The sequence below is a fragment of the Callorhinchus milii genome, unplaced genomic scaffold, assembly GCF_018977255.1.
Source record: "Callorhinchus milii isolate IMCB2004 unplaced genomic scaffold, IMCB_Cmil_1.0 Scaffold30, whole genome shotgun sequence".
Lineage (NCBI taxonomy): Eukaryota > Metazoa > Chordata > Chondrichthyes > Chimaeriformes > Callorhinchidae > Callorhinchus > Callorhinchus milii.
In genome coordinates this window covers 1104754-1116860 of record NW_024704771.1, presented here as the reverse complement: position 1 = coordinate 1116860, position 12107 = coordinate 1104754, and the positions used below count along the sequence as shown (strand labels likewise).

General features: G+C 57.5%; 1 protein-coding gene across 1 annotated transcript; it reads right to left on the bottom strand.

Moving 5' to 3' along the window:
- Positions 1-3294: 3294 nt before the first annotated feature.
- Positions 3295-8437, bottom strand: LOC103191426 (WD repeat-containing protein 38). Its single transcript, XM_042344758.1, has 7 exons — positions 8192-8437; positions 7442-7622; positions 6682-6788; positions 6073-6219; positions 5276-5356; positions 4498-4710; positions 3295-3414 (listed from the first exon to the last, which is right to left on the bottom strand). The coding sequence occupies exons 1-7, from the start codon at positions 8396-8398 to the stop codon at positions 3295-3297; spliced, it is 1056 nt and encodes a 351-aa protein (XP_042200692.1). The 5' UTR covers positions 8399-8437.
- Positions 8438-12107: the final 3670 nt, after the last annotated feature.

Sequence of the window (12107 nt, the reverse complement as noted above, 5' to 3'; positions counted from 1 at the left end):
TGTGCCAGGCCAGGCTGGCCCGGGCCGGGCTGGAGGCTGACAGGGTGAGGTGCGAGGCGGAGGGCAGGAGCCTGCGGGAGGCGCGGGCCGGGCTGGAGGGTGAGGCTGAGCACCTCAGGAGGACCATCCACAGCCTGAACCTCAGGAAAGATCAGCAGGTACTGCAGTGTGTCAGCCCGGGTCAGCGTGTGTCAGCCCGGGTCAGCCCGGGGCAGCGTGTGTCAGCCCGGGGCAGCGTGTGTCAGCCCGGGGCAGCGTGTGTCAGCCCGGGGCAGCGTGTGTCAGCCCGGGCAGCGTGTGTCAGCCCGGGGCAGCGTGTGTCAGCCCGGGGCAGCGTGTGTCAGCCCGGGGCAGCGTGTGTCAGCCCGGGGCAGCGTGTGTCAGCCCGGGGCAGCGTGTGTCAGCCCGGGGCAGCGTGTGTCAGCCCGGGGCAGCGTGTGTCAGCCCGGGGCAGCGTGTGTCAGCCCGGGGCAGCGTGTGTCAGCCCGGGGCAGCGTGTGTCAGCCCGGGGCAGCGGGTCAGCCCGGGGCAGCGTGTGTCAGCCCGGGGCAGCGTGTGTCAGCCCGGGGCAGCGTGTGTCAGCCCGGGGCAGCGTGTGTCAGCCCGGGGCAGCGTGTGTCAGCCCGGGGCAGCGTGTGTCAGCCCGGGGCAGCGTGTGTCAGCCCGGCTCAGTGTGTGTGTGTGTGTGCGAGCCCGGCTCAGTGTGTGTGTGTGTGCGAGCCCGGCTCAGTGTGTGTGTGTGTGCGAGCCCGGCTCAGTGTGTGTGTGTGTGCGAGCCCGGCTCAGTGTGTGTGTGTGTGTGTCAGCCCGGCTCAGTGTGTGTGTGTGTCAGCCCGGCTGTGTGTGTGTGTGTGTGTGTGTGTCAGCCCGGCTGTGTGTGTGCGTGTGTCAGCCCGGCTGTGTGTGTGTGTGTCAGCCCGGCTCAGTGTGTGTGTGTGTCAGTCCGGCTCAATTGTTTTGCCGTGTTTTCCCCACAAAATATACAGTCACTTCACTTTACAGTCTATCCTGTCGACCACGGAGGTGTGCCAGGCCAGGCTGGCCCGGGCCGGGCTGGAGGCTGACAGGGCCTCACCTCACCTACAAGGCCATTCACGGCCTTCCTCCCTCCTTGCTCCTGACGTGAAAGGCGCTCTATAAATGGAATCTTGTTGTTGTTGTTGTTGTTGTTGTGTGAGTGTGTGTGTGATGAGGCGCTGTATCAAATGCAAGAATTATTATAATAATTTGTTGTTGTTGTGATGTTGTGTCTCCCGGGGACAGGCGGACATGAGGGTTTACGAAGATGAGATCAGTGGGAAGAATAAGCTCCTGGAGGAGCTGAGAGGCTCCGAGGCCTCGGCTGTCGAGTTGCTCAGTGAGAGAGTCTCTCTGCTCTCCCGGCACAGCCTCCAGATCCATCGCCTCCGCTCGGTGGCCCACCAGCTGAGCGGTGATCAGCCCCGTGCAACTCCAGCCCCAGGCCAGACCCCCGGCCCCAACCCCCAGGCCAGACCCCCGGCCCCAACCCCCAGGCCAGACCCCCGGCCCCAACCCCCAGGCCAGACCCCCGGCCCCAACCCCCAGACCAGACCCCCAACCCCCAGAGGTGACCCCAAGACCAGACCCCCCCCCCAGGCCCTGACCCCTAGACCAAGCCCCCAACCCCCAGACCAGACCCCCGGCCCTGATCCCAAGACCAGACGACCAACCCCCAGACCTGATGCCCCGGGCCCTGACCCCGAGACCAGGCCCTCAACTCCCAGACCAGACCCCCGGGCGCTGACCCCAAGACCAGATGACCAACCCCCAGAGGTGACTCCCAGACCAGGCCACCAAGCCCCAGACCAGGTCCTCAACCCCCAGACCAGCCCCCCAGTCCCCCAACCCCCAGACCAGTCCCCCAACCCCCAGACCAGCCCCCCAGGCCGGCGCTCCAGACCCGCCCAATCACTGTTTGTTTATTTCCTGGCGATTCCCCCCCACCCCGGGGGTCGGCCAGGCTCAGTCGCTCTCTGGTCTCCGAGTCGCTCGATCTCTCGCTCGCTGCAGGTGTCTGTGCTTCTGAGGCCACGTGACACACGACAGCCTGAGGCCGGGGTAGGAGGCGCCGTGTGATTTGCTCGTTTTCACTGTGGGATATCACCGCTATTTTGTTTATTTGGGGTGAAAAAAGCATTTGAATCAAGTCTGACAGTGCGTCTGTGTGTCTGTGTGTCTCTCTTGCTCTGTGTGTGTGTGTCTGTGTGTCTCTCTTGCTCTGTGTGTGTGTGTCTGCGTCCCTCTGTGTGTGCTCGCGTCCGTTTATGTGTGTCTGTCTGTGTGTGTGTATGTCTTTCTCTTTTGCTGTGTGTGTGTGTGTGTGTATGTGCTCTCGCTCTCTCTCTTTCGCTGTGTGTGTGTGTGTCTCTCATTCGCTGTGTGTGGCTCTCTCTCTGTCTGTGTGTGAAACTGAACGTATGTTTGTGTTGATGTTTATCTTGTTAAAAACAAGATGATTTGTTATATTCCCCGTCTGTGGATTCAATCGAAAGATTCTTTGTTTGCAAACTTACAATTTAAATAAATAAATAAAACGTTGGAATAATACTCAGCGGGTGAAAGGTTAGTTTGGGACTCTTTCATCCTCTGAGCTTGGTCACCTCTCCCCCCACCCTCCCTCCCTCTGCCGACAAAACACACAGTCACTGCATTGTACACCCTTTGAGATGTCCTGGTGTGCAGGGTTCTGTCCAAATGTAATTTGTTGTTGTTGTGAACGGAGCTGTGTTTAAATAATAATAATAATCCTTGCATTTGATGTAGCGCCTGATCACATCAGTGAGCCGTCTCAAAGCACTTCACAGAATATTACTGTAAAGTGTAGTGACTGTTTACTATTGTGGGCCAAACTTGGCAGCCAATTGCGCACGGCAGCGTCCCTAAAACAGTCGTGGATTGAAGTGACTTGGTCTTATTTTTTTTGGAGGGAATATTACCCCTGGAAAAGCGATCCGCCGATCGACTAACAACCGGGCTCCTGCTTCCCATTGGTAAACAGAGGCGTGCGTGCGCGCGTGTGGAGTAAGGACACAAGGTTTCTCCCCGCCCAGGAATCGATCACTTCGCTGCGATGTCTCAAAGCGCTTCACAGGACACACCGTCGAGCGCAGTGACTACACGGCAGGTCCCCGTGAACATCAAAGAGTTTAGTCAGCAACTCGCGACCCATCGCAACTAATTATAAAGAAGATTTAACTAATGTTACAGTGAGTGGCCCTGACACCCACCTGCCCCCACAACCCCCCACCACCCTCTCCCGCAGCCACCGTGCCCTCACGTCAGGGAAGCGATGTGCAGATTGCCCCCGATCCCGGCCACTGCCACCAGCTGCCCCCCTAAGGCGCTCTCCACTGTCTGCACTGTGTTCCCGCCCAACTCGATCTCACCGAGATCCTGCAGAGAGAGAGAGAGAGTGAGAGAGAGAGTGAGATACTGTTCAATGGAGGGAAACGGCGCCTTTCGTGCCTGGAGGACGTCCCCAGGCGCTGAGCTGGCCTGGGAACTGCACCCGAGCTGGTGGTTGGGATCAGGAGGATGGGGTGGGGAGGGTGACCGAAGGCGCAGAGACAGGCCTTGAAGGAGGCGAGGGATTGGGGTGGGGGTTGCGAGGTGCAGGGACTGCGGGATGGAGTAGCAGAGGACGTGGGGGCAGAGGCTGAAGGCCTGACTCCCGATGGTGGGGTGTGTTGAGATTCGCAGTTTTAATACAAACTGATATGTTGAAATAAAGAGCAGGAAAGTTGGAACTATGGGCTAAGAGAAAAGGAACAGTTAATTTGGAAACCTAACTGCACTTAAGATTGAAGAGGTAGAATCGATAGACGGAACTATGTGAGACAGATGGATAATAAAGATAAGGAAGTAGAGTAAAGAAGCAGAACAAAGGGGTGGTAAAGACAGGATAACACCGGCGGGGGGTGGGGGGGTTACGAAAACAAGATGTGGGGCCCTGCACTACACATCCTGAGATGTTTTTGAGACCTTGGTGACCTGGTTATATGGCTCAAGGTTTGACAAATGATTGAATGAAAGGGGGCACAAAAGACCCCGTTGAAACACTTTGGAAAAGAAGGAAGACCGCAGCAGTCTGCAGGCCAGATAGCAGATTGAAAGCTGGAAGACTTGGAACTGCTTTGCTGAAGACAGAAGATTGAAAGCTATAAGTTTTGAGAGGGCTTTGCTTTAGACGGAAGATTGAAAGCTGGAAAACCCGAAACAACCTACTAGAACTTGGTAGTATGGTTTGATTATTTGTATACAAGTATATAGTCTTATTGTAACCTTATGTGTGAGAAGCAGGCAATTGGCTGAGTATTAACGTATTGGGATTCTGAGTATTAAAAGAACCAATATAATCCATTTGAGCGTGTCTCTTATTTGGATTTTCTAACAGGTGGGCAGGGTGGGGGGACGTGGAGTAGGTCTGGTGGTTAATGCCCCCTCACCTGGGTGGTCCAGTGGTCAATGCCCTCTCACCTGGGTGGTCTGGTAGTTGATGGCGTGGGCACTGGTGGTCCCGCTGCCCCCCGCGATCGCGACCTGGGAGTTACAGAAGCGAGCGGCATACAGGTACTCATTCTGCCCGGAGCCCACCGGGAAGGGAATGGGCTTCTCCAGCTTCAGGCTGCGGAAATCCCACAGCTGGAGAGCATCGTGGGGCACCCAGGAACCCGTCAGCAGCTTACTGCCCTGTCAACAACAACAGTAGCAGCCACAAATTATCCCCGCCCTGCGAAGACACTTCCCACCCTGATTACTGGAGGCCTGGAGCTCGGCGGTTAGAGTTTCGTCACTCCATGCATCCCCACACACATCTCTGTTTACCCGGCAGTAAATAGAATCGCTTTCTGGAGGTAATAATCCCATCCAAAAAAAATACTACTAATAATAATTTGGTCACTTCAACCCACGGCTGTTTGTGGGGACGCTGCTGTGCGCGATTGGCTGCCGAGTTTTGCCCACAAAATACCCGGTCACTTCACTTTACGACGGATCCTGTGAAGCGCTTTGAGACGTCTCGACGACGTGATAAGACTCTGTGTCAAAATGCGAGGATTATTATTTATTACTGCCCTATCAACACACCTTCCCCAGGTTATCCCCAGGGAATGGAGCAAGGAAACTTGCCCGACTTTTCTCGCTGCCCGGGAATCGAACCCGGGTCCTCTCACTTGCGAGGTGAGGGCTCTAAACCCCGAGCCACAGGGATATCAATTCATCCGTCGTCACATGGCGGGTTTTGAGGCCTCCTCACCTTGATGTCGAGGCTGGGCCCACAGATGTGGGGGCCGTTCATCATCTTCAGAGCTTCCTTCTCCAGTCGCTTGTCCCAGATCTGGAGAATATAATAATAATAATCGAGACGTCTCAAAGTGCTTCACACTGTAAAGTGCAGTGACTGCGATGGACGTCCCCACAAACAGCCAAGAAGCTACTGGGCAATTTTATCCGGGGGAATTGTCGACCCGGTGGGGGGGGGGGGGAGAGAGGGAGATCTTTCACGTCCACCTGAACAGGCACAGACAGAGGTTTAACAACTCATCCCAAGGACAGCGCTTCTCACAATGCAACACCCTCCCCTGACCCCCCTCCCACCCACAGCGCTGGTCTGGAACATCAGCCTCGACCGCGAGCTCCGAATCCCCGACGTGGGGTTCGAACCCACAACCACCGACTGAGCCAGACTGACACGGGAACATTGTGGGTGGGGGGCAGGTGACTAAATAGACTAGAGTCTTGACCAATTCTGGTGCCTGCCCTAGAAGGAGAATACAGCAGCGATGGCAAGAGTGAGGGGGTGGGGTGTGGGGTTTGTTTATCGATCTACCTGTGGGGTGGCCAGGTGCGGGCGGGAGATGTGGAATTCTCGGTTGGGTTCGGAGGCTCTTAAGCGACGGTGACAGGGTTTCCGTGCGGGTCGGACACCCTCCAGGCCGACCACAAAACAAGGGGCAGCAGGTGGCAGGATGGGCTGAATGTGGCGGGGGGAGAGAGGTGGGGTTTGGGGTGGGCTGGGGTCTTGCGGAGAGCGAGCGAGTGAGCTTGACCCGCCTTGACGGAGTCGTCCCAGCCCCCGGTCGCAAACAGGTGATATTCCTCCGGGTGGAAACACAGGGCAAAGATTCTCCGTGAGTGTCCGCTCATCAGGCTCAGTTCGTCTCTCGTTGTGATGTCCGGGGCATTCAAGATCTTCAGGATCTGCCGGGAGGTCAGAGAGAGAGAGAGTACCGGATGTGAGGTTTGAACCCACAACCACCAGAGAGAGGGGGTTAAACGGCGTACGGAGGAGACAGTGCTCTTTGGGGGTCAGCGAGTGACAATAATCCTTGCAATTTGACGCAGCACCTTATCGCCTCTTCGTGACGTCTCAAAGCGCTTCGCCCCATGTGCCGTGAAGTGTAGTGACTGTGCGGTCGCGGGCGAAACGCGGCAGCCGTTTGCCACATTGGTGTTGGGGCCTTCCTTTTTTGGTCATGCTTATGGTCACCTCCCCCGCCCCCCCACAACACCCCCCCCTCTCTCTCCCCGTTCCCTCTCTCTCTCCCCCCCCCACCCACTCTGGCTCGTTGTCAGACTCCGGGACTCTATCCCCAGTGAAGGGCGCCATATAAATGCAAGTTGTTGTTGCTGCTGCTGTTGTTGTCGGGGCTCTGCTCACACCTGGTTGGTTTTGCTATCGTACAGCCGGATGTTCCGATCTTTCCCAGCCGTGGCAAACACACTGCCGTCCAGGCAGAAATCCAGGGCGTTGATCTCGTTGTCTTCCTCTGGGGAGGAGACACAGGAAGACGGGAATCTTTAGTTCGGCCTCCCACCAAACCTGACGCCCCCCCCTCCATCTCCCCCGTATCCCCTTGTCCACTCCCTCCTCTCCGGCCTGCGCCCTTGTCTCCCGCCCGGCCCGCTCCACCATTCAGCCTCCCCGTGCGCCCCCCAGCCTTTGGAACTCCATCCCACATTCCCTTCAACTTGCTCCCACCCTCGCCTCCTCCAAGGCGCGCCTCAACAACCCTCCTCTTCGACCAAGCCAGCAACCACCCTCCTACCCTCCCTGCCTTCCGCCCTCCCTCCTCGATCCCGAGGCTCCAAATTCCTGACTGTCCAGTGCATTGGGACGACCTCCCGATGTGAAAGGCGTGATATAATGATACGGCACCTCATCACGTTGTTGCGACGTTTCAAAAGCGCTTCACAGGACACGCTGTAAAGCGTAGTGACTGTGTGTTCTGTGGTTGTTTATCTACTTACTGCTGGGTAAACAGAGGCGTATGCGTGGAGTAAGGAAACTTGCCCAACGTTTCGCACTGCCCGGGAATCGAACCCGGGTTCTCTCACTTGTGAGGCGAGGGCTCTAACCCCTGTGCTAATAAGTTGTTGTTTGGTGTTGCTTCCCCCCCACCCCCGTCACCTCCTGACCCACCTCTGATGTTGACCAGCCGTTTCTTGCTCTCCGTGTTGTAGATGGAGATGATGCCGTCGGCCCCAGCCGTGACCAGTAGATTGATGACTTCAGGGTGGTAGCTCAGAGAGGTCACTGCCTGGCGTGTCCGCTGCCCGGTGAACACGTCAGAGAACAGCTGGCCCGTCCTGGCATTCAGAACCTGCGGCGGGGGGGGGTTCAAATGCAAACTGCGTTCATATCTGCCTGCCATGTCGGGAGGACGTCTCAAGGAGCTGGACAGTCGAGGTTTTGCGCCCAAGCTGGGTGGGGGGGTGGAGATCAGGGAGGGTGGGTGGGGAGGGGGGTATAGGAGGGTGACCGAAGAGGAGGCTCTTGAGATGGGTCTTGAAGGGAGGGAGAGAGCGAGGCGGAGGGGATTGTGGGATGGAGTTCCAAAGGGTGGGGGCAGAGAGGCTGAAGGCCTGATGATAGGTGGGACGGGCAGGGCAGGATGGGGGTGGAAGGAACGTGGAACAGGCGAAGGAGGGAGCAGGCAGGTCGGGAATGTTCAGCGGGTCACGGAGTAAGGGAACAGTGAAGCCATGTAGGGCTTTCAAAGTCAGGGTGAGGATTTGCAACTTGATCCTCTGGGGGATGGAGAGCCAGTGAGGGTGAGGGTGATGGGGATCACGGATTGGGGGTGTGGGGGAGATAAGAGAGGCTAAAGGTCTGACCTCCAATGGTGGGGTGGGTGGGAGGGGGTGGGGCGGGGGAGCAGGGTTTGAGTACCTGAACGGCTCCGTTACCGAAGCCCACGGCCAGCTGCCGGGCGTCAGGAGAGAACTGGACGCTGTAGATGCCGTGGGAGTCCTTGCTGAGGAGGACACGTTGTTTGAGGTGCAGGTGTGACCAGGTCTCCTGCTCCTCATTGGCCACTTCGTCTATCGCCAGCTCCTGTGCCGCCAGGATAGCCTCCTTCAACTTACGACCCGCCATCCCTCAGCCAAGCACCGCTAAGGCAAAAAAGCACCCCCTGCCCCCTCCTCTGCAAGGAGAGAATCAACGTAAAAATGTTAGGAGGAAGCAACACAGCCGCAAGATACGATACTGAGATACCTTCAGCCTCTCTGCGATCCACCCTTTGGAAGTCCGTCCCACATTCCCTCCGCCCCGTCCCTTGCCTCCTTCAAGGCCCAGGTTGTCAAGAAATAAATACTCTGTGTGGAGTCCTGTAGCTCAGGGGTTAGAAGCCCTCACCTCGCAAGCGAGAGGAACCGGGTTCCATTCCCGGGTAGGGCGAAACATTGGGCAAGTTTCCTTACTCCACGCGCATGCCTCTGTTTACCAAGCGGTAAGTAGAAACCCAGTTGTTAGTCGATTGGCGGATCGCTTTACCTGGGGTAATAATAATTCCTTGAAAAATAATAATAATAAAAATCCGGTCACTTCAATCCACGGCTGTTTGTGGGACGCTGCTGTACGCAATTAGCTGCCGCGTTTCGCCCACAAAATACACGGTCAATTCACTTTACAGTATATTCTGTGAAGCGCTCTGAGACGCCTCAAAGAACAAAAAATATAAGGGTTATTTGGCAGTTACCTATCCCGGGGAGAGCAGCCGGCAGCTGGTAAAGAGCGAGCAACTTCTGAAAAGAAGTCAACGGAAAAGCGTGAAGAGAAATTGTTAATTGAAGGAACAAACACCCGGTGGCTTGACTTTGTTTACCAGGCACGTGCCTTCTGATAAGGAGAAGTTCAGAGACCTGGTGGTCTGAACACCGCTGGTAAACACGCCCGACCTACAGTTTCGGGCCTGTGAGCTTTAACCACAAAGGGTGTAAGTGCTATTTGATTGTCTGTTGAGTGACTGTGTATTTGTGGGTGAAATATGGCAGCCCAGCTTGCAATTGGTTTGATATCACCTTACACAACAACAACTTACACTTGTGCAGCGCTCTCCACGCAGGACAGCATCTCAGAGCGCTTAACAGTGGCGGAGCCTGACTCTGAGCCATGGGGGGAGGAGGGCGGGAGGGGGCCATAAGCACGGTTGAACAGGAAGGTTTTCAGGCGGGACTTGAAAGACGGGAGTGAGAGGGGGGCAAGGCGGAGGGATTGAGGGAGAGCGTTCCAGAGTTTTGGGGTGAAGCGGCTGAAAGCTCAACCTCCGATGGTGGGATGGAGGGCGCGAGGGACGAGCAGGAGGCGGAGGCGCTGACCGGGCGGTGGATTGGAGAGCGAGGAGGTTGGAGAGGGAGGGAAGGAGGTGCCAGGGAGTGAACGGATTTGGACACGAGAGTGAGAGGATCTTGAAGTCGATCCATTTGGTGATGAGGAGCCAGTGGAAGCCTCAGAAACCTATTTCTTTTAACTCCTCTCCCCCACTCTCTGTTCTCACACAGGCCTGTCCAGCGCCTTGGGATGTCCTCCTGACGTGAAAGGCGCTATACAAATGTAATCTTGTTGTTGTACTGTGTCATACAACACCAGATGTGAAGGAACAGTTTCTGACACAGCAACAAATGACATTTACACACTGCCTTTCACGTCAGGAGGACGTCCCAAGGCCCTGGACAGCCAGAGATTTGGACATGAGCTGGGGATTGGGATCAGGAGTGGTGGAGGGTGTGGGCAGGAGGGTGACCGAAGGCACGGACCAAGTGGAGGGTCTTGAGATGGGCCTTGAAGGGGGGGAGGGGAGATGGAGGGACTGTGGGATGGAGTTCCAGAGGGTATCAGCGAGGCTGAAGGTCTGCCCGTCAACGACGCCTGCAGAAACCTATCACCGTGCTTCATAGCATCTGAACAATTGGGAACCACCTAATCACAGAAATCTGGAGAGGAACGTGCACTTTCTCTCCGTGTGAGGGACACACCCGCTTCCCCTAATTCCGGAGAGTATTAGGCGCAGGTTGGTGAAAGTCCAGAATGCGTGTTGGGGGTTAATGGCTGGAGTCTAAACCAGCTAAAACCACAGGCAAGTTTCCTTACTCCACACTCCTAGCGGTAAGTAGGAACCCACTTGCTAGTCGATTGGTGGATTGCTTTCTGGGGCTAATAATAATGGCTCACAAAAATGGGGTCACTTAATGCACGACTGTTTGTGGGACACTGCTGTGTGCAATTGACTGCCGCGTTTCGCCCGTGAAATACACAGCCAAGACACCTCACAGTATATTTCTGTGAAGTGCTTTGAGGTCTCAATGACGTGATAAGCGGCTATACCAAATACAAGGATTATTATTATTATTATTATCATCGCTGGGTTAACGGGAGCCGAATAAGGGGAAGAGTGCCACAAATCATACTCGATAAATCCCATTACCCCTCTCACTGCCTTTTCTCTCTCTTGGTCTCAGTCGCTGACTTGTTCGCTCGCCTTCGCTCCAGAAACCTCAGCAGCTGCCTGTTCCCCCAGGGCTGACCTCCCACATAAACACCAGCTCTGTATTCCTCGCCCTGTGGCTGTGTGTGTGTGGCTGTGTGTGTGTGTGTGTGTTCCCAGCTTCAGTGCCTGCCTGGCATCCTGCCTGGCTGGCAAGCTCAATCCCAGTCCTGTCTCCCTGCTTGCCTGGCTCAGCCCTGGCTCCTGCCTAGCTCCCTGCCTGGCAAACCCCAGCCCTGCCTCCCTGCCTGGCAAGCTGAGCCCCAGCGCTGCCTACCTCCCTCCCTGCCAAGCCCCAGCCCAGCCTACCTCTCTACCTGGCAAGCCCCTGCTTTGCCTCCCTCCCTGCCTGCCTGGCTCAGCCCTGCCTCCCTGCCTGGCTCAGCCCCAGCCCTCCCTGCCTGGCTGCCTGGCTCAGCCCTCCCTCCCTGCCTGGCTCAGCCCTCCCTCCCTGCCTGGCTCAGCCCTCTCTCCCTGCCTGGCTCAGCCCTCCCTCCCTGCCTGGCTCAGCCCTCCCTGCCTGGCTGCCTGGCTCAGCCCTCCCTCCCTGCCTGGCTCAGCCCTCCCTGCCTGGCTGCCTGGCTCAGCCTTCCCTCCCTGCCTCCCTGCCTGGCTCAGCCCTCCCTGCCTGGCTGCCTGGCTCAGCCCTCCCTCCCTCCCTACCTGGCTCAGCCTTCCCTCCCTGCCTCCCTGCCTGGCTCAGCCCTCCCTGCCTGGCTCAGCCCTCCCTGCCTGGCTGCCTGGCTCAGCCCTCCCTGCCTGGCTGCCTGGCTCAGCCCTGGCTGCCTGGCTCAGCCCTCCCTGCCTGGCTCAGCCCTCCCTGCCTGGCTCAGCCCTCCCTGCCTGGCTGCCTGGCTCAGCCCTGGCTGCCTGGCTCAGCCCTCCCTGCCTGGCTCAGCCCTCCCTGCCTGGCTCAGCCCTCCCTGCCTGGCTCAGCCCTCCCTGCCTGGCTCAGCCCTCCCTGCCTGGCTGCCTGGCTCAGCCCTCCCTGCCTGGCTCAGCCCTCCCTGCCTGGCTGCCTGGCTTAGCTCTGCCACACTGCACAACACACTTCCTGCTTCCACCTCTCAGCAGCGTTACAGCGCCGCCTAGCAACCGCCCGCCTCGTTCCCATTGGACCATTCAAATTCCCGCCCGCGCGGCGATTGGTCAGCGGTGGCAACAGGTCTGCGCCCTCTGATTGGCTCAGCGCAGAGCGCCCTCTGATTGGCCTGGCGTGGGGCGCCCTCTGATTGGCCTAGCGTGGGGCGCCCTCTGATTGGCCTGGCGTGCGGCGCCCTCTGATTGGCCTGGCGTGGGGCGCCCTCTGATTGGCCTGGC